General features: G+C 46.8%; 2 protein-coding genes across 2 annotated transcripts in view; one reads left to right on the forward strand and one right to left on the reverse strand.

Annotated features, from left to right (window-relative positions):
* The window catches only part of LOC119373536 (serpin B4), a 25038-nt gene extending 9643 nt beyond the window's left edge, over window positions 1–15395 (forward strand). The window contains exon 2 of the mRNA XM_037643589.2: window positions 14204–15395. Coding sequence (XP_037499517.1) covers window positions 14217–15353 — 1137 coding nt within the window. The 5' untranslated portion in view covers window positions 14204–14216 and the 3' untranslated portion in view covers window positions 15354–15395. The remainder of the gene's footprint in view (window positions 1–14203) is intronic.
* Window positions 2168–9683, reverse strand: LOC119373532 (leukocyte elastase inhibitor A). The gene is made up of 2 exons (XM_037643582.2): window positions 9401–9683; window positions 2168–5877 (listed from the first exon to the last, which is right to left on the reverse strand). The coding sequence occupies exons 1-2, from the start codon at window positions 9431–9433 to the stop codon at window positions 4723–4725; spliced, it is 1188 nt and encodes a 395-aa protein (XP_037499510.1). The 5' UTR covers window positions 9434–9683; the 3' UTR covers window positions 2168–4722.
* Window positions 15396–17826: the final 2431 nt, after the last annotated feature.

The following is a 17826-nucleotide window of genomic DNA, read 5'->3' on the forward strand; positions in this document are numbered from 1 at the left end:
TTAATAAACATATAAAGTTCTCAAGAGGATCCAGATTAGAGCTGTGCACGGGCCGTATTTCCGAGCCCGAGCCCGGCCCGGGCCCGCTGACATTGACGAAGGCCCGCCCGAGCCCAACGGCAAAGGGCTGCGAGCCCGCCCGGCCCGGCCCGACGTACGAAAACACAATCCCGGGCCCGGCCCGGCCCGGCCCGGCTTTTTGAAGGTTCGCTGCGAAAACAAAACATCGTTTTCCGGTAATTTGGCATTTTATTGAGCATATCAAATATAATCAAACGACACACGATCAACAGTCTCTATTACACAGATTACAAATTGTGCAAAAACAGCAAGCAGTCCAACGATTCCGGCTTCAACGAAGTGCGGCGCTTTTGCATTATGTAGCCCGCCGAACTGAAGTTACGTTCGCTGCTTGCACTCGTCGCCGAAATTGCTAATATCTTTTTTGCCAGCCTGGCAAGCTTGGGATATCTCTGCTGCTTGTTTTTCCAAAAGACTAAAACTTCAGATGGACAGGAGGGCGATTCCATAGAGAGGTAATCGGAGAGCTTCCCTCATGTTTAAAGTAGCGAATGGAAAGGAAAAGAGGTAAAGGGCGGTCGTGGAAAAGGCGCTGTATGCGTGCTGGAAAACAATTCCCGCTCATTCTCTATATTAACGCGATAGCGTTAGAGAGCTCGTGTCGCAGAAATTCCGGTGTCGGCGGCGGCACCGTTGGTTGTGAGCGAAAAATCATCCGTGAGCGAAAAATCGTGAAAGTAGCAAATAAAATAAACGATAAAATCTTCGGTCCAAATGAGGATCGAACCCGGGCCGTTCGCGTGGCAAGCAGGTGTCTTACCACAAAGCCACAATGTTACTTGCAGCTGCTTCGGAAAAAAACACTACATAAATGTCATGTAGTGAAAGGAGTCTCAACGCATTTTGTTCGGCAGGTGTCACGACGAAAACGATCCCATACGGCGATTTGTAGGCGCATTCGCGAGGCCATCAAACTACGTCGAAAAACGCCAGGATAGTGCACCCATCGCCGCTAAATACACACACGAACTTTCAAACAGCTCTAAAAATGGACAACTATGTCCATCTAGCGGAAAACATATCAAGCCAACGCAGCAAACGCTAGATAATGTGCTGCCATCTGTGAGGCATTGTGAGAAATATGTCTCGACTTTTCATGGCATCCGAGAGGGCCGGCGCGCGGCGTATATCTTGGAGGCCATGCGACTCTTGCTTTAGATCGAAAGCCTGTAAAATTCGCACGCGTGCGTGCGTGTGTGTGTGTAACAATACACATTAATAAGTATGCACTTAGCGGTTGAAGTGCGCACTGGGGGCCGGATTTCGCTATCGCGTTCAACTCTTAAAGGCGAAGCTTAAGGGTCCCCCAATTTTTTCGGGCTTGAGTCGGGCTTTGCGCCGGGCCCGAGCCCGGCCCGATAGAACTCCAAGTAGCCCAAGCCCGGCCCGGGCCCGAGGTGAAAATACGTCGGCCCGCCCGAGCCCGGCCCGCGGTCCGGGTCAGGCTCGGGCTTTCGGGCTACCCGGAGCCCGTGCACACCTCTAATCCAGATATCTCGCCGTAAATCGTACATACCTGGTCCTGTATTTGCCCGAGTGCCGACAGGTGTGGAGTTAAGAATACAACTTAGAGTGACAGAGACTACTTGAAAGAAACACTCAGGGACCTCGCAAAGGCTTTCTGCGCTTCGGCGAAATAGTGCGCAAGCACAACGTGCACGTTAGACGCGATGCCGATGACTGAAAAGCTCGACGAAGCGGCCGAGTTTTCGAAGTCGCGCCGAGCTATTGCATCCGCTGTTATTATCACTAGCGGGCACCTATCGGAGGAACGGGAACGATTCAGAGGAGTAGTGCTTCGAGCTTATCGGTGCACCTCCGCTCATCTGTCACAGTGGGGACATCGTAAAGTATTGTTCCGATCCCACGTACAGACTCGATAATTTCACCTATGCGTTGCAACAAACACGCATGATTCACACAGCACGGCCTGAGGAGGCAGATAGCGTGGGTCAGGCCTCCGTGTCTACGTGCCTGTCCAACGTTGCGAGACGCATGAAAAGGGTCAGTTGTTGGGCTAATTGGTTCAACATCCTGCATAGGGGAGCGCGTATTTGGTTAGAAAGACAACACGACAGAAAGGACGCTCATTTGCAACTGAGTTTATTCTAAAAAACTTCTCACCAAGAAAGCTTATGCGCAGGCGCATTCAAAACAGCCACTTTCACACACACACACACACACACACACACACACACACACACACACACACACACACACACACACACACACACACACACACACACACACACACACACACACACACACACACACACACACACACACACACACACACACACACACACACACAAAAATCGCCGAATCGCTGGGACATGCGGTAACAGCTTAACAGTAACAGTACGCAAAAGCGGTAGCAGTACGCAAAACAGCTTCTTTCTTCAGAACGTCCGAACTCGCACTTATGCAAAGTGACAAGGAAGGCGGCTTTGTTGTTCTCCCAAAGCGCCTGTTCAAAGAAAAAGCTGCTTCAGCCATGGAAAAAAGTTTCAAAGAAGTGGACGCTACTGCTGCGAAGGTCAAGGCCAAGGCAACCGCCCTTCTTCAAGGCATGAAGTTCGACGAACTCTGCAAGGCGGTCAAGACGTGCAAGGGTGAGGGGCTGAGGCCATTCTTCACTGCAAGAACTCACAAAGCACTCTGTACTTTTCGGGTCATAATCACAGCAACTGACAGCTGGCAGCGCAACGTGAGTGCCCTCCTTCAGCGTCACGTGAAGGTACTTACATCGGCGGATCCGTTTGTGCTCCGACCTTCAGACACTCTTGTGCAAGCCTTGAAAATGGGAGCGCCGGGAGCCAACTATGCGTTGTCGGTGGACATTGAAGACTTATTTTACTCAGTACCACATGAAGAACTCTTTGTGACTGTCCGAGAGGCAATTGACTCGTATGGTGTGGTGTCCTTTAAGAATGGTTGCTTTGTTACTGCTAATAGCTTTATGGAGCTATTGACATGCTACTTGGCCTCTACCTTTGTTAGCTTTAACACCAAGACTTATATACAGAAGAAATTTGTATTGGCTCGTGTGTGGCGCCAGTTCTATGCGAGATTTATCTTACCAGTTTTGACCGAAAGCTTCAGCAAGAACTGAACCGTTCACGTGTGTTAAAAGTATGCAGATATGTCGACGATTTTATTGTTTTTATCTCAGTCCCCATCAATCTTAGCTATGAAGAAGCCGCTGACAGTGTCTTGAAGTGTTTCAAACAGTGGTCGCCCTCATTATTATTCACGACGGAACTTCCTGACAACGACACAATCCAGTTGTTAGATTTAGCCCTGTTTTTCAATTGTGACGTCCATATTTGCTGGGAGTGTAAACCGCGGTCAAAGAAAGCCATTTTACCCTTTGATTCATCTCATACTAAACTAGTGAAAAGGGGCATTGCTTCCTCATGCCTCAACTCGGCGCTGACCAAGTCATGAACTCATAAGGTCAGCCATAGCTTCGACCATCAGATTTCACGCTTTTTAGCTTCGGGTTTCCTTTCCACCTTGCTTGTTGCCGTGGCATCCTCCCATCTTAAGGAGAAGGGTGCTTTACCTTCCTTTTCACCACGACAGAGCCCTAAAAAGTATGTTGTCATGCCTTACGTTCACACCATTTCACACAACCTTAACAGGATAGCATTAAAGCACGTCGTAAAGCTCGTCTTCACGGCACCCTTTAAGCTTTCCCGCCTGTGTGCTCTGGCCGGTGCAAAAACGAAGAAATCAGTGTGCGAAAAGAAGCACAAGAAGCGAGAAAAGAAGCGAAAACAACTGTTCCAACAGATGACACCTTGCAATGATAACACAGTCAGAAACACAGTGACAAAGTCATGGTCTTAAACCCGTAGTTACAAAAAGGCGAAAGGCAATGAAACATACTAAAATCCATCCATACAATCCAAGCCCTTCTACTTAGAGCGCATGAAAAGTTTTTCTTAATTTGTAACGCTAATCCTGCTGTGGGGTCGCGATAGCGTGTGACCTTAAAGTCATAAGGAGGAGGAGGGAGGAAACAGAAGAGGAAAAGGCTAACCAGAAAAACGTCCAGTTGGCTACCTTACACTGGGGAATTAGGGGAGGGCAATGCATAGATGAGAAACAGATAGGAGGAAAGAGAAGAAGAAAAAGAAAGGCAGAGAATTCACTGTAGCGTTCGGGATTGTACCACAAGTCAGAGGCGTTCGCACAAGCCCGTCATCCTCAAAAAGCACAAGAGTGCTTTCACTGCCTTGTGGGCCGTCTGGAGATGTGGACGGTGCTGTAGTAGCACCTGCACGGAAAATGGCCGATCATCCAGTCGCCGCAGTGCGTTGGAAAGTACTTGTCTCTCCGAGAGAAAACGAGGACGGTGGCAGAGCAAGTGTTCGATGTTTTCTTCGGTGCCGCAAACATCGCATGCATAAGGAGGAGGAAAAGGATAAAAACAAGACAGGGGTGTTAACCAGCTGATGCTGAGCCCAGTTGTGTGGTGTCCTGCACTGGTGAAATGGAAGAAAAGTTATAAAGGAAAGGAGAACGGCCACTGTTGTTGCCCCCGACTTAGTAGCAGTTCCGTGGTCGATGTCACAAATCTTCAGTCACAAGATTTTTGCAGCACTTATGAAAGTTGTCGCGCCCCTTCGGGGGTAACTAGAGTCGACGAACGGATCCCACGAAGAGGATGATGTCCGGATCGCGGCTTCGTATGAGAAACATGAACGGGTGGTCTACGACGAATTTCTTCTCTATGACCCTACTAGCGCTGCATCCGAAACTCATCACAACGGCGGTTGCCGCTGCAGCCTCCGTGCCTTCCTCGTTGACTTCGACGAAAGCCTTGTGGACTACTTCGGTAGCCCATAGGTTTCCGTCGGCACTGATGCCTGTCAAATCAGCAGAGGCAAGGCTGAAGAGTTCCTCGATGCCCATCGCAGCGAGCGTTTGCCTGAGGTGTATCGCCTGTTCGAACTTGAATCTGGGAAGGTACAGCTTGACGTCGGTGCAATACTGCAGGTCCATCAAAATCTGTGTCACTTTTTCGGCGCTCAAAGCTTCCTCGAGATTGGACAGTCCATCGATTTTGTCTGGTAGCAAAACGACCATGGAAATCTTGCCGCCTTGGTATGGTATTTCCAGAGCCGTCGCTTCGAGTGCCATGTTGTGAGCCATGTTGAAATCAGATTTCTGGTACATCATGTCCACCAACGTCTTGTTGTTCGAGTTCAGGTGGAAATCTGAAGGGCGTGTGCAGTTCGCTTTGAATTGCGACTTCCAGAGGCCCTTGAAGTAGATGGCATTCACCAGGATAAGGGTGGTCAAACTGTCTACGCTTCCTGGCTGAAGGAGGTCTCGGATCTTCGATTGCGTGGCTTGCTCGACCCAGGCGTTGACCCGCCTCCGAACGTTGTCGGAGTTGCTTCGGAAATCGACGGACTCGATCGTACTACCGTAGCAGTCTCGAAGGATCGAGAGGTAGCTGTCCAGCACCGGGAACGTCTTCTCTAAATACATCCGGTTCGCCACGTGCAGTTTCACGTCCGGGGCATATCCAGGAAGCTTGGAGATGAAGCCCGAGAAGTGGTTGTGAATCTCCTCGCTGTCGACGTGCAGGGCCTCGGCGAGCTGCTTGGCAGTGGTGTTCCGTGCCCCTGCTAGAGCCATAGAGAGAGCAGCCGAGATGCTGAAGGGGGAGTAGAATGCGTTTCCACCAGAGTGGTTACTCTTTCGAGTCAGCTGCTTGTACAGGTCGACGGAGAAGTGTAGAAGCGAGTATCCAAGAGGGTTGGTAGACTTTGCGGCTTCCATCTGCGAGAACATTGCAAATGATGCATTATGGTAAAGCAGTGACAGTTGAAACATAATCGTTTGTGACATTGTCAGTGAAATACAAAATATTTGCTTCTGGAGGTCGTAAGTACCACAGTTATTTAGGTAAGCTCAGCAAGCAGCCAGCTATGTGGAATGTGGTAGTCAGCAAGTCTGTTGAGCCTACACATTAGGGTTTTCTATGACAGCGCAAACGAACGAAAACAAAGACGATAGGAGTGGTAGGGATAGCGAAGCGCTGATTGTCAAGTAATATCGTGAAACCACGAGGGACTACATAGAGCAGCGCTATTAGCTGTACCAAAAGCTTTCACTAGAGCCAGTAAAACAAAATAATGCTTTGACATTTTGGCCAGGGCCGTACAAATATTTCGTATATAATAACGGGCGCGCTTATCTTAAAAGACTGAGGCGGAGGTAGGATTTGTACGTCTTAAGGTTCTGCTTGGAAGAGACTGCCTATACATTTAACAGACTGCACAGATATATAATACACGATGCCTCTGTCATAAATTGGCAGGAAATATACATATAACTGTGTCTGTATATTTTTTCGGTGGAAGAAAAATTAATGAGTTAACGGCATTAACCGCCAAGTCGCTGAAGGGCAGCTAGGCACTGAATGCCTCATATTTCGTCAGTCGATCTCTGCTTTGAAATCATACTGGCGGCTTCTCCTGCGAATCGATATGTGTCCAGTCTATGAACTTCCTGTCCGCTTCAGTTGCCGTTGTCATGGTGATTAATGAATAATGATACGTTAGAAAAGAACGGTTAAACAATGAGACGACTTTCACTTCTGCTTTCGAATAGCGACCTCGTATGGCGAAATTCACGGCTCTAAAGTTCCCAAAGAATAATTTATAAGTCTAAGCTGATTTAGTGTTTTACATGAATGCACCATTGAGTGGTAGGCACGTCAACAAAACCCTTTCTGTTAAACAGAGTGGATTATAGCAGCGTAACTGAAAATAATGTGAACTGAAGCGAGCGCGGAAATGTTCCAATATTCTGTTTCCACGTGACGAGATGACTTCCTATATGATGACGTCACAACATGTACGCCTTCTAAAAAACAACTGGCCAAAAAAAAAACAGCTACAGTCCGGCTTGACCGCCCCCCCCCCCCCTCCATTTCTGTATAAAAGAATGTATGTCAGGAATACTATTATTAAATTTATATCTTTTTGTTTAGTAAAAACTCCGTGTTTTAAGGAAGACGTGAGAGCAGAGAGAATTTTTACTTTTTTAGTTTTCCTCTAACAACGTGACAAATTTACTCCATTTATTTTTTGATGTTTCAAACTACTCAACATTCTTGCTTGAATTTTCATATGCAAAATCGTAGAAACAAATTTAAATAGCAGTGAAAACTCTGAGTTGTTTGTAACGAGGGGAAGTTGAGATATTCGCCAGAAATATAATACTGTCCGTCCGGGTAGCATGTTCCCTTAAGTTTCCGCGAGGTCTAAATTTTGCTTATATGTATAATCCTCCACAACGGCTTTACGTGTTCTGGTAGAGATGCCTTTTATTCCATCAGCACGACATTGATCGAAGCTTTCGTAGAAAGTGTTCTCTTTTTGGATTTGCTTTGCAGTGCGGATACAGCGCATTGATATGGTTCGGATATATTCGCACCCCGCAAGGGTGGGTGTGTTTTGCCTCCTGTTCAATAAATTAGAGAATATTGAACATGCATTTCTGGATTGTAAGAGTGCGGTATTTCATACATATGGTATAGGGTTCTTATAGGTAGAAACTTGATATGATATAATAATGATTCTAGACTGTGAAAAGCGTGAACGCAGGTTCGCAATGCAGATGTGCACGCAACTTCCGCACGAGAAAAGGTCATTGACAGTGCAGTGCATATAAGGGACGCATTTAGAGCTCAGACTGAACCATCATGGCAGAGTGGGTCACCATCCTTGACGTTCTGAAAGATGAAGAATTTCTGGACATAGTTGTGCGAGTCCATCACTGATATGCAGGGTGTTTCAGCTAACTTACGCCAACTACACTGTTTAATTTCCCGTAATCTAAAGCAAAGCTGGACAACTATTAAGCAGGACAGTTATCTTAGGACAGATGGAATAATCCGACGTTGCTGAACATACGTTACAACTTTTCTGTTGAGTACTTTTCGCTAGAGCTACTATTTCAAATGTTAATCAAGCAATGTTTGTTGATTACCCAGCTTATCAGAATGTCAGTTATCTTGGTATGGATGAACTATTCCGACGTTTGAAAACAAGTGCTACAATTTTAGTGCGGAAGATTTCTCACTAGAGTTATTAATTAAAAAATAATTATGCAATCTTGGTTGGTTACCCAGCTTGGCGATTTGGAAAAATTATCTCATGTGCTGCCTACGACTCAGAACAATACAGGACCAATTCGACACGTGTAGCGCTTATATTTGGTATTTTAATACTAGGCGTAAGTTAGCTGAAACACCCTGTATGTATGTCGGTACATTTGTCTTTATGTTCTGTGTTGCGCAAAGCAATAAAGAAAAAAGCTGAGGAAGCTTGCACTAAGCCGCTCAAGCCTTGAAACAACGAGACTGGACGATCCTGAAGAGTAATCTAGTTGACTGTAAGTAGTTTGGAAGCCTTAGCTAGGTGATGAGGGTTGTTTCTAGGTTGCTTCTAGGTCGTTGCTAAGCTTTAGCTAGGTGATGCTAGGTTGTTTCTACGTTGATTCTCAGCGCAGAGACGTTCGAGTTAAATCACAGACAGTCACAGACACGACACAGATGTCCAAACTACAGAGACCGAAACTCGCGCTGAAACCAAGCGTTCGCACCTCTCATAGATCTACGGGCAGGTCGTCGCTGGCGTATAGGCCTTCCATCGGTTCGGGGTCCTCTCGCAGCCGCCGTTGCCTTTCACGTTCCCTTGCGTTGGGCTAACTTTTGCCTTTGTCCCTTTTAGTGGACCAGTGGTGAGTAATGGGATTTACCCAATTTCTGTGGCACATACCCGTTTATGACGACGTTAGTTTCCTGATAGGCTGCACAAATTAGCGCTGCCTTAAACAGCTTCAATGTTAAAAAGGGGTGTAGCCACAATGGTTAAGACACTCGCTTTCGTACCGTGAGGGCCAGGTTTCAAACTCAGGCCCAACAAAAAAGTTCAGTTTGTTTTACACATTTCTTCATCGCAATGATAGTCTTACGTGACAAATGGACGGACCGGACAGGCTCACAGTTTTATCGCCCAGTCAGCATAGAAATGCGTACGAATTTAAAAGGAATGAGAAAAAAACCATCGCGCGCCACGATTCTGGCCGGGCTCCTTCTGAGTGCCAAATACCGGTGAATAGGAAGTGAAATCACGGCAACAACATGTGAGCCAAACCTGTGCGGCAAAAGCATCCGTTGTCGTCTTATGCATTTGTCAGATCAACATGCTCTTCGGAAGCGCTCTTTTTATTTTTTCAGTCCAGTTCCCAAGAACAGCCATCAAAGCGCGAGACAGAATGAAAATACACTCACCGCCTCAAGCGCTCTGGCATTGCTGTTCCACATGGCGTCAACTTTGGCGCCGTTTCGATGCGTGCAAGGGATGATGCGAATCAACTGCTGCTACCAAAGTAACCGAAAGTAGAGAAACCTTACCGCTTCAGCTTTTACCACTGATCGGCCCGACAACACAGCTGTGCCACTGGTGTCTACGAGAATTCCGCGGCCCGCACGTGCCGTCGGGAGTCTTACTTTAGTGTTGAGTAATACACAGGCAACAACGTAAACAGCCCGACGACGGCAGACGCGGACGGGGCGTGGCGGCGTCGGGCATTGCCTTTCGCTTGCAGCACGCGCAGCGCGCCGAGAGACCCTAGCGACATCCCTCGGGGACACGAGGTACTCCGCTGAGACGGCTCCCGAAATTTCCCGACATTCGACGTCTCTGTTTCCAACAGTTCCCCAGGCGCCTGGCTAAAATCCCCAGACGCGCCGTTTTCAAACGTCTGGTTGCAGACTTTCAGCACTTTACAATGTGAGGTGTATGGATTGTACTATGTTTCGTCTACTTCCCTTCACTTATTTCGCGACGACACTACAAACGCTATCGGGTAACCTACAGCACACTGTTATCGGGCTCGTATCGGGCTCGACAGAAAAGGAATTGATTAAGACCTCATTTCTTGGTTAGACACAACCTAAGGATATAAACAGACAACAAAACCAAGGGAAGTATAGGTGACATCATTTGTAGTCTTTAACTGCAATGTAGTAATTATCACGTAATTACTACACTACAGTTAAAGACTACAAATAATGACCCCTGTACTCTTCTTTTCATTGTTCTTCGTTGATTTCATATCGTATTATCGTGCCATGTTCCGAACGGGGATCTATCTTTAATCCGGCCCCTCTTCATTGGACTGACTCCCACGATGTATTAATTATATTCTCACGCCCGGCCATCACCTTAGAAGGTCAATTTCTGTTATAGTTAGGCTGAGATGCTGAACGGCAAGAAAGCGTGTTTCCAGCATGTTTGGTGCCAGCTGACTGTACAAGTCCACGACGAAGATGAGGATGGCGTTCTCGAGCTCTTTGACGACCATGCTGAAGTGAAACACTTCTTAAGATCCATGCAGTGCTGATGAACCCTAGTGGAAATTTCTAACGTTAGTTCCTGACTTCACAACAGTATACAGCGAAAGAACAGCAAAGCGTGAAGGCAATTATAGGCGACGAATTTCACAGCAGTGCGGATAACAATATTTCAGCAATGAAGGAGCAACGCTGTTTTTGACGTTAGTGAACGGGACTCTGTGAAGTTCTATAGCTAAGCTCGGTATGCGACAAGTACGAGCAATGTTCTTAACGCTCAGGTCACTATACTTTACTGTAATTCAAACAGATGGCAAACAGATATGTGGAAGTTGAACGACACTCGTTTCGTCGTACAACCTATTAGAAAAGAACAAAAGAAAAAGCTACGCAGATGCACGCATACGTCTTACTTTTGTTCTTTAGTGGCATAAGCAACGAGCGACAATCTTGCTTCTTGGTAAAGTGAAGCGCAACGCATGGGTCAGCAAGGTGAGACAGACACACACCTTCCTGTCCCGTTGTATTGCGCTTCACTTTACCAAGTGTACATCACCAGCTGGCCGAATCTTCTACTCGTCTAATTTTTTCTCTTCCAAGCATATCCGGTCGAGCACTTATTTCCGTTTTTAAGAATATTCATAAAAATGTCACCTAAAAACAGATATCGATAGTTCTGATTCAAGTTAGGAGTTGTATTGTACACATTGGCATCAGAGCATAACTTTACTTAAAACGAAGGTCAATTAACTGTAAGGATAATTAACAAAAATTAATCGATTGAGTTCATTGAAACACAGCGAGCAGCTGGGATCGTTGCGGCACCTGGCGGAGAAGGTCTCAATCCAGCGCTTCTTCCTACGTGGCCTCTGAGATCTGCCTCGGCAGCGAGCGAAACACAAAATTAAACAAAGGAATACACAAGGGCACACGAACGCCGACGTGCGAGTGCCGCTGCCACGCACCGAAGTCGCCTTCAGAAGTTTTTTTTTTAAAGAGGATAGTCTTTCTTGGAATACTTCAATGCAGAAACTTTGGTCTGTCTGTCTGTCTTTCTTTCTGTCTGCCTGTCTGTATGTCAATCACACGATTCAGCCACCCGGCCAAGGTTCAAGCACTTGCTGAACACCCAGCCATCTTGAACTGGTAGCTGCGTTCATACTTGTGAACGTTGTCGATCAAAAAGCAAGCATTACGCATATCTGAGGCGCAACGTCAATACGTAAGTATTAGGTGCTGTGTTCCTTTACTAGAAAATACATATATACGTAATTCTAAAGAACCTGGTGTTTCTTAGACTGCGCTGAAAATGCTACGCTATGCACGAAAAAGCCCTCTGCCGACGATATGGTGCTGCCGCCTGGCAGTGGCCCTGGGTTCTGCACAAGCTCATGTTTCCCGACGCCACTGCCAGATGGCGCCCGTATCTCATGCAGCGTCTCCTCTATTTTATCAATGCCATCCAGATGCGGTCGATTCAACATAGAGCAGGAGCTGTCTGGGGCAAGGCAAAAGATAAATTGCAGAAGACTATCGTCTTTCGACGACATTTCGCAGCGAAGCACGCCGATACGCGGCCATTTTTTTATTATTGAACACGATATTGCTTTGCCATCATACGTATTGCAAACAGAAAAAAGATGCTGTGCTGGCTGGAATTTTCTGAGCTCTACTTCTCGGCAATGCTCTCTTACTCACGTACGTTGATGTCCGTATAGCGACAGCAGCGCGCTAAAAGCAGATGTTCATTGTCCATAGACGTTTGTTTATGCACGCAATGCTATCACACGACTTGCAGCTGTTGGGACGATTGGCGTGGCCAAAAAAAAAAAAGAGCATCAACCCCTTCTCTTTATTGTTTTCGTGCTGCATATGTTTCGGTTCCTCTGAAAAATGCCCGGTAAAAGCCTCCAGGCAGTACTTAGCAGATACTCGCTTTCTTTGAAGGCTCGGAACGTTCTTCGAATTTCTCCTCAGCATCGTCCGTAAAAGTTGCTTTGGGCGATCCTGCAAGAGCTCATTAACAGTTTTTTTATTACATATAGCAGAACGCTTCCTATGCATCGTTCCTTAGAACAAAGAGTGAGACAGCGTTACGGAGCTTGCAATAAGCTTCGTTCACGTGCAGGATACTACTAAAGCTTTACCAAGCGGCGAAACTCGCCTATTTTGTGTCTATAGGCCAGATTGGCGCGTCGGGTAAGTTATATTTCTGCAAAGTTTCTACGCTGGCAGTGCTATGACCTTCCTTCTTTGCTGCATTATTAAGCGCTTGTCCTCAAAATCTTCGTTTTCTTCTTTGTTCTTCTATATCATTGGTGATGAATTAGTCGCTACGCTGTACCGGCCGGCTGTTCACGCGTTTAAGCTGGTTATTTGGTGTCACGTTTTCGGTACATACCTCTTCAATTCTACCATTTGATCCATTACAATACTGAATCTTCAAAAAGACCATGCTGCTTAGCTATCCTAACAACAAAGTATGGACCAGTGAATGTAGATTTCTTTCCTTGCCAATATCATACACGCGTTACCGATATCCGGCATAATTGTGTTGTGGCGGCGATGAAAGTTCCTCGACATTGTCATTCTGTATTTCTCTAGCTGCAGCGCGCTCTTGGCGCGTTAGCTGGCAATCCTGTCGACCGCGCCAATGTAGCAATTCAGCACAGACAATATCATAGCTTCGGTCCAATGCTGCACTCTTACTCTCTTGTCCTGTACATCGATCTCGCTTTTTTTCTTTTCTTATCTAACTGCTGGTGACATTTTCTAGTGTTTGGTTTTAGATAATTATTTCCGTCCAATCGAATACACAGGGAAGCAGTGGATTTTCAAATGTGACATTAAAAGAACATATGTCTTTTAAGAGCATCAAAATTAACAAGTCTATGCAAGGTGGCAGGGGAGCTGCAGCGGGGGCTCAGCGGCTATAAAGGCGTTGCGCTGCTCAGCTTAAGGTCGAGAGTTGGGTTACCGTCCTCTAAAATGAGAGCGAAATGTATAAATGCTGGGGTGCAGTGTTAGGGTGACCTTCAGTGAAACCATTATGGTTTAATAATAATCCGTAGAATTTGAAAGTGGTATTACAGAAAAATAGATTTATTTCTCTGAAATGTCGAAAGTAATGCGCACAAATTAAAATTCCAGAAATGGTAGATAGAGTTGATAGCAACGCAGCCTTCTTTATTTTTATCTTAAAGACGAAGTCTAATCAAATCTACAAGAACGGACTTTTAGACGCGCTCTACCTTTCTTCTAGCTTCAAGGTTCTAGGAATATTATCTTTACTCGTTAAGCGAGATGAAGAATCATGACATTTGTAGCAATTAAACGTGAAGCAAGTTTGCTGGTGGGCTTCAATTTGTGCACGTCTTTTCTCGCGGGCGAGTCCGAGATGATGCAGGCCTACTATATTTTCGACCTTGCTACCATGTTGAACGCTACCTATTTTGTTGATGGAGATGAAAGTTCAACTTTCTGTATTAGGATACCTAGTTTACGCCAAGCATGCACACAAACATTATCGATATGTTGCGGCCAGTTCAGGTGGTTATTGATCATGATAATCAAATGTTTATAAGAGTTTGCTTCGGCAGCTGCGCATTTGTCATTACTGCATTGATATACTATAGCTGGTGTCTTTTGTTCGTGATGCGTATAAACATTGTTGTTTTTTCTTCATAAAGTTGAAGTTCAAGCGTTAAATGCGTGTTTTATGTGTGCATGTGTTTCCAGAAAGTGTCAAGTGATGACGCCACCGTCAGTGATGGGTACCTGCCTGCTGAGGCTATCCTTCAGTCTCTATGCGCAACTACATTCCGAGCACAAGAACGAAAACGTCCTCTTCTCACCGTACAGCCTAGGCACCGCGCTCTCCGTGATTCGCGATGGCGCCCGCAAAATAACGGAGAGCGAACTCTCCGGCATCTTTCAGTACAACGACACCGACCTACGCGAACACTTCAAGAAGTTCCTGGATGACGTAGCGAGCTACGCTCCGAACGTCACCTTGCTCATGGCTAGCCGGATGCTCAGCGACTATCGGTACAAGGTCAAGAAAGAGTACACGTCGCTTCTGCACGACTACTACAAGACCTCCGTGCTCACGGTGGACTTCAAGGAGAGATTCGAAGGCGTTCGCGTGGAGTCCAACGCCTGGGTCTCGAAGCACACTGGACACAAGATCAAGAACCTGCTGCCTCCCGGGAGCATCAACGCCGGGACCACGTTAGTCCTGATGAACGCCGTCCACTTCAAGGGTTTCTGGGAATTCCCTTTCCAGAAGTTGCTGTCGAGACCGCAAAACTTCCATGTGGACTCCAGCAAGAGCGTGATGGTGCAAATGATGAGGCAGATGGGAGCATTCAAGGTGGGCCGTTCCGAGGAATTGAAGTCCAGGGCCGTGGAAATGCCTTACACGGGCGGCAAGTGCTCGATGGTCATTCTCCTCCCGGATGACATGGACGGTCTGTCGCTGTTGGAAGAGAAATTGTCAGAATCGAGTCTGCGAACGTTGCTGGCGAGTCTCAAGGTAGCTGACTTGCACTTGGCCGTTCCCAAGCTCAATCTCAAGGCGGGTCAGTCCATGAAGGACACTCTGAGGGCAATGGGTGTCAAACACCTGTTCGAAAAAGAAGGGGATCTGTCCGGGATCTTCGAGGATGTGCCGACGTCTTTGTCCGATCTGGTACACGAGGTGTGGCTCCAGGTAGACGAGGAAGGCACCAAGGCAGCCGCTGCTACGGCGGCCGTTGTGGCCGGGAGTGCCGCCCCTTCGCGAGATGTATCGGAGACTCACTTCGTCGTTGATCACCCCTTCATGTTTCTCATCAGGAGCATCGATCCGGACGTGCTGTTGTTCATGGGCTCAGTGCGAAAGTTTTGAGGACTGAGGTCGAGGGACCGTGTGCGTCGGAATAAAAAAAAGTTTCTTGAGCAGGAAATGTCGCTGGAGTGACCCTCCCCGTTGATGACTCTTGATCGCCTCAAGCACCCATCTTCCCCTAGACTACTGTATTGTTTGTATGTTTGTCGGGAGAACTTGATGGTACAACATTTTAAGAGCGCATTTCGATGTTATTAACTCCGCCGCAGTGACGAATAACGTGGTACACAGACATATTTTGAGAAAAGCGACGCTAGGTTGACTAAGAAATACAAACGTGACGATGAAGCAGCGAACGGCGCGATAGTTGATACTACCGGCGTAGCCAAGGGTTCACACCCCTGCGATATTTTTCATTTTTGCGTATATATATAGTCACGTACGCACACAGACGCACAAATATATATATATACAGGGTGTTTCAAGAAATGTGTCCAACCTTCGCAAAAAATCAGGAAAATGCGATATTTGCTCGGGGCTTTCACAATTGCTTTTTCTGTAGCGGCAGGAATCTTAAGGTAGTTAAGGACATCGTTTAGGACAGTAATTAAGAAAGTTACGTTAATTAACTTTTTAATTAGTTGAGTTAGGTGATTGTGTCAAATGGGAAAATTGAAGTTCTTCATGCGAGGAACCCATCCGAGTTTTGAGATTTCGAAAAAGCGTCCTCTAGTAATTGTTGTGGCGTAATGAAATTCAACGAAATGCAACGGGTTTCAACAGCGAAAGCCATCGAATTTGGTTGAATTTCATTACCTCGTAATTATTACTAGAGGCCGCTTTTTCGAAATATCAATGTTGGGATGGGTTTCTGGCACGAAGAACTTCAATTCCTCAATTTGACACTGTCACCTAACCCCACTAATTAAATAGTTAATTAATTTAATTTTCTTAATTACTGTCTCAAGTCATGTCTCTAACCATCATAAGATGCCTAGCGATACAGAAAAAGTAATTCACTCATTTTGGACGTCTCGGAAGAATATCGCAGTTGCGTTCTCCCATGTTTCTGTTTAGGTTTCGATATATTATATATATATATATATATATAGTCACGTACGCACACAGACGCACGAATATGCAAAAAAGGGGAAAAAGGGTGGTTGAACACCCCCCTTGCTCCAAACGAAAAAAAATTCCGGCTAGGCCCCTGGTAGTTCTATTGCGAGTTTAAGAAGCTGAGCGTCTTAAGTGCGATAGTGTAATCAGCTTTTTGATAGAGTCTAAGTGTGGAGGCAAAGGCTAGCGAAACGGCGCAACTTCGGTGAGCTGACACGTCGCTCTGGATGACCAAGCGAGAGTGTAGTAAAAAAATTGGCCGCTTTCCCGTCCTGTGAACGTGAATGTCCAGCGAAGCTGTATCAAACACCACACATGCTGATAGGGGTGGGTAGGGGTATGTTTTATTATTACTTTAGAGTAATGGTAGTGATAATCGCCTTGTGGTCGCTGTGGTAGTCCGTGATTGGTTTCGCGACCATTTCCAGCAAGACGAATTTGTTCCTTTCTTATAGCACTGTATTGACGCTGTTCTTCTGGTGTCTTTAAGATCTACCCATGGCAGTCTTAGAATTAACTGAATGAGTTGCTAGACGGGTCTCCCTTTTACATATGAAAGCGGGAAACACACGCGGGGGAGAGGAAAGGCCGGTCGACGTCATTCGAAGTCATCGTGTGAAGTGCAAAGCAGCTGCAACCTAATCTTTGCCGGGAACGCGTCGAAGGTTGTTCCCATTGTTCACAGGCGCCTTATTAGAGGTGTGCACGGGCTCCGGGTAGCCCGAAAGCCCGAGCCCGACCCGGCCCGCGAGCCGGGCTCGGGCGGGCCGACGCATTTCCACCTCGGGCCTGGGCCGGGCTCGGGCTACTTGGAGTTTTATCGGGTCGGGCTCGGACCCGGCGCAAAGCCCGACTCGAGCCCGAACTATAGAAAACGAGCGGGAATTGTTTTCTAGCACGCATACAGCGCCTTTTCCGCGACCGCCCTTTACCGCTTTTCCTTTCCATTCGCTACTTTAAACAAAAGGGGAGCTCTCCGATTATCTCTCTATGGAATCGTCCGCCTGTCCATCTGAAGTCTTCTGGAAAAACAAGCAGCAGAGATATCCCAAGCTTGCCAGGCTGGCAAAAAAGATATTAGCAATTTCGGCGACGAGTGCAAGCGGCGAACGCAACTTCAGTTCGACGGGCTACATAAAGCAAAAGCGCCGCACTTCGTTGAAGACGGAATCGTGGGACTGCTTAATGTTTTGCACGAGTTTGTAATCTGTGTAATAGAGACTGTTCGTCGTGTGTCGTTTGATCATATTCGATATGCTCAATAATATGCCAAATTACTAGAAAACGATGTTTTCTTTTCGCAGCGAACCTTCAAAAAGCCGGGCCGGGCCGGGCCCGGGATTGTGTTTTCGTACGTCGGGCCGGGCCGGGCGGGCTCGCAGCCCTTTGCCGTCGGGCTCGGGCGGGCCTTCAA

Source organism: Rhipicephalus sanguineus, chromosome 11 (assembly GCF_013339695.2).
Source record: "Rhipicephalus sanguineus isolate Rsan-2018 chromosome 11, BIME_Rsan_1.4, whole genome shotgun sequence".
NCBI classification, from domain to species: Eukaryota; Metazoa; Arthropoda; class Arachnida; order Ixodida; family Ixodidae; genus Rhipicephalus; species Rhipicephalus sanguineus.

Excerpts from the sequence above, each read along its gene's own strand:
- LOC119373532 (XM_037643582.2), bottom strand. The coding sequence starts at position 9,433 with ATGTGGAACAGCAATGCCAGAGCGCTTGAGGCG. Across the intron at positions 5,878-9,400 it reads ATGCCAGAGCGCTTGAGGCG|ATGGAAGCCGCAAAGTCTAC; the intron begins GTGAGTGTATTT and ends ATGTTCTCGCAG.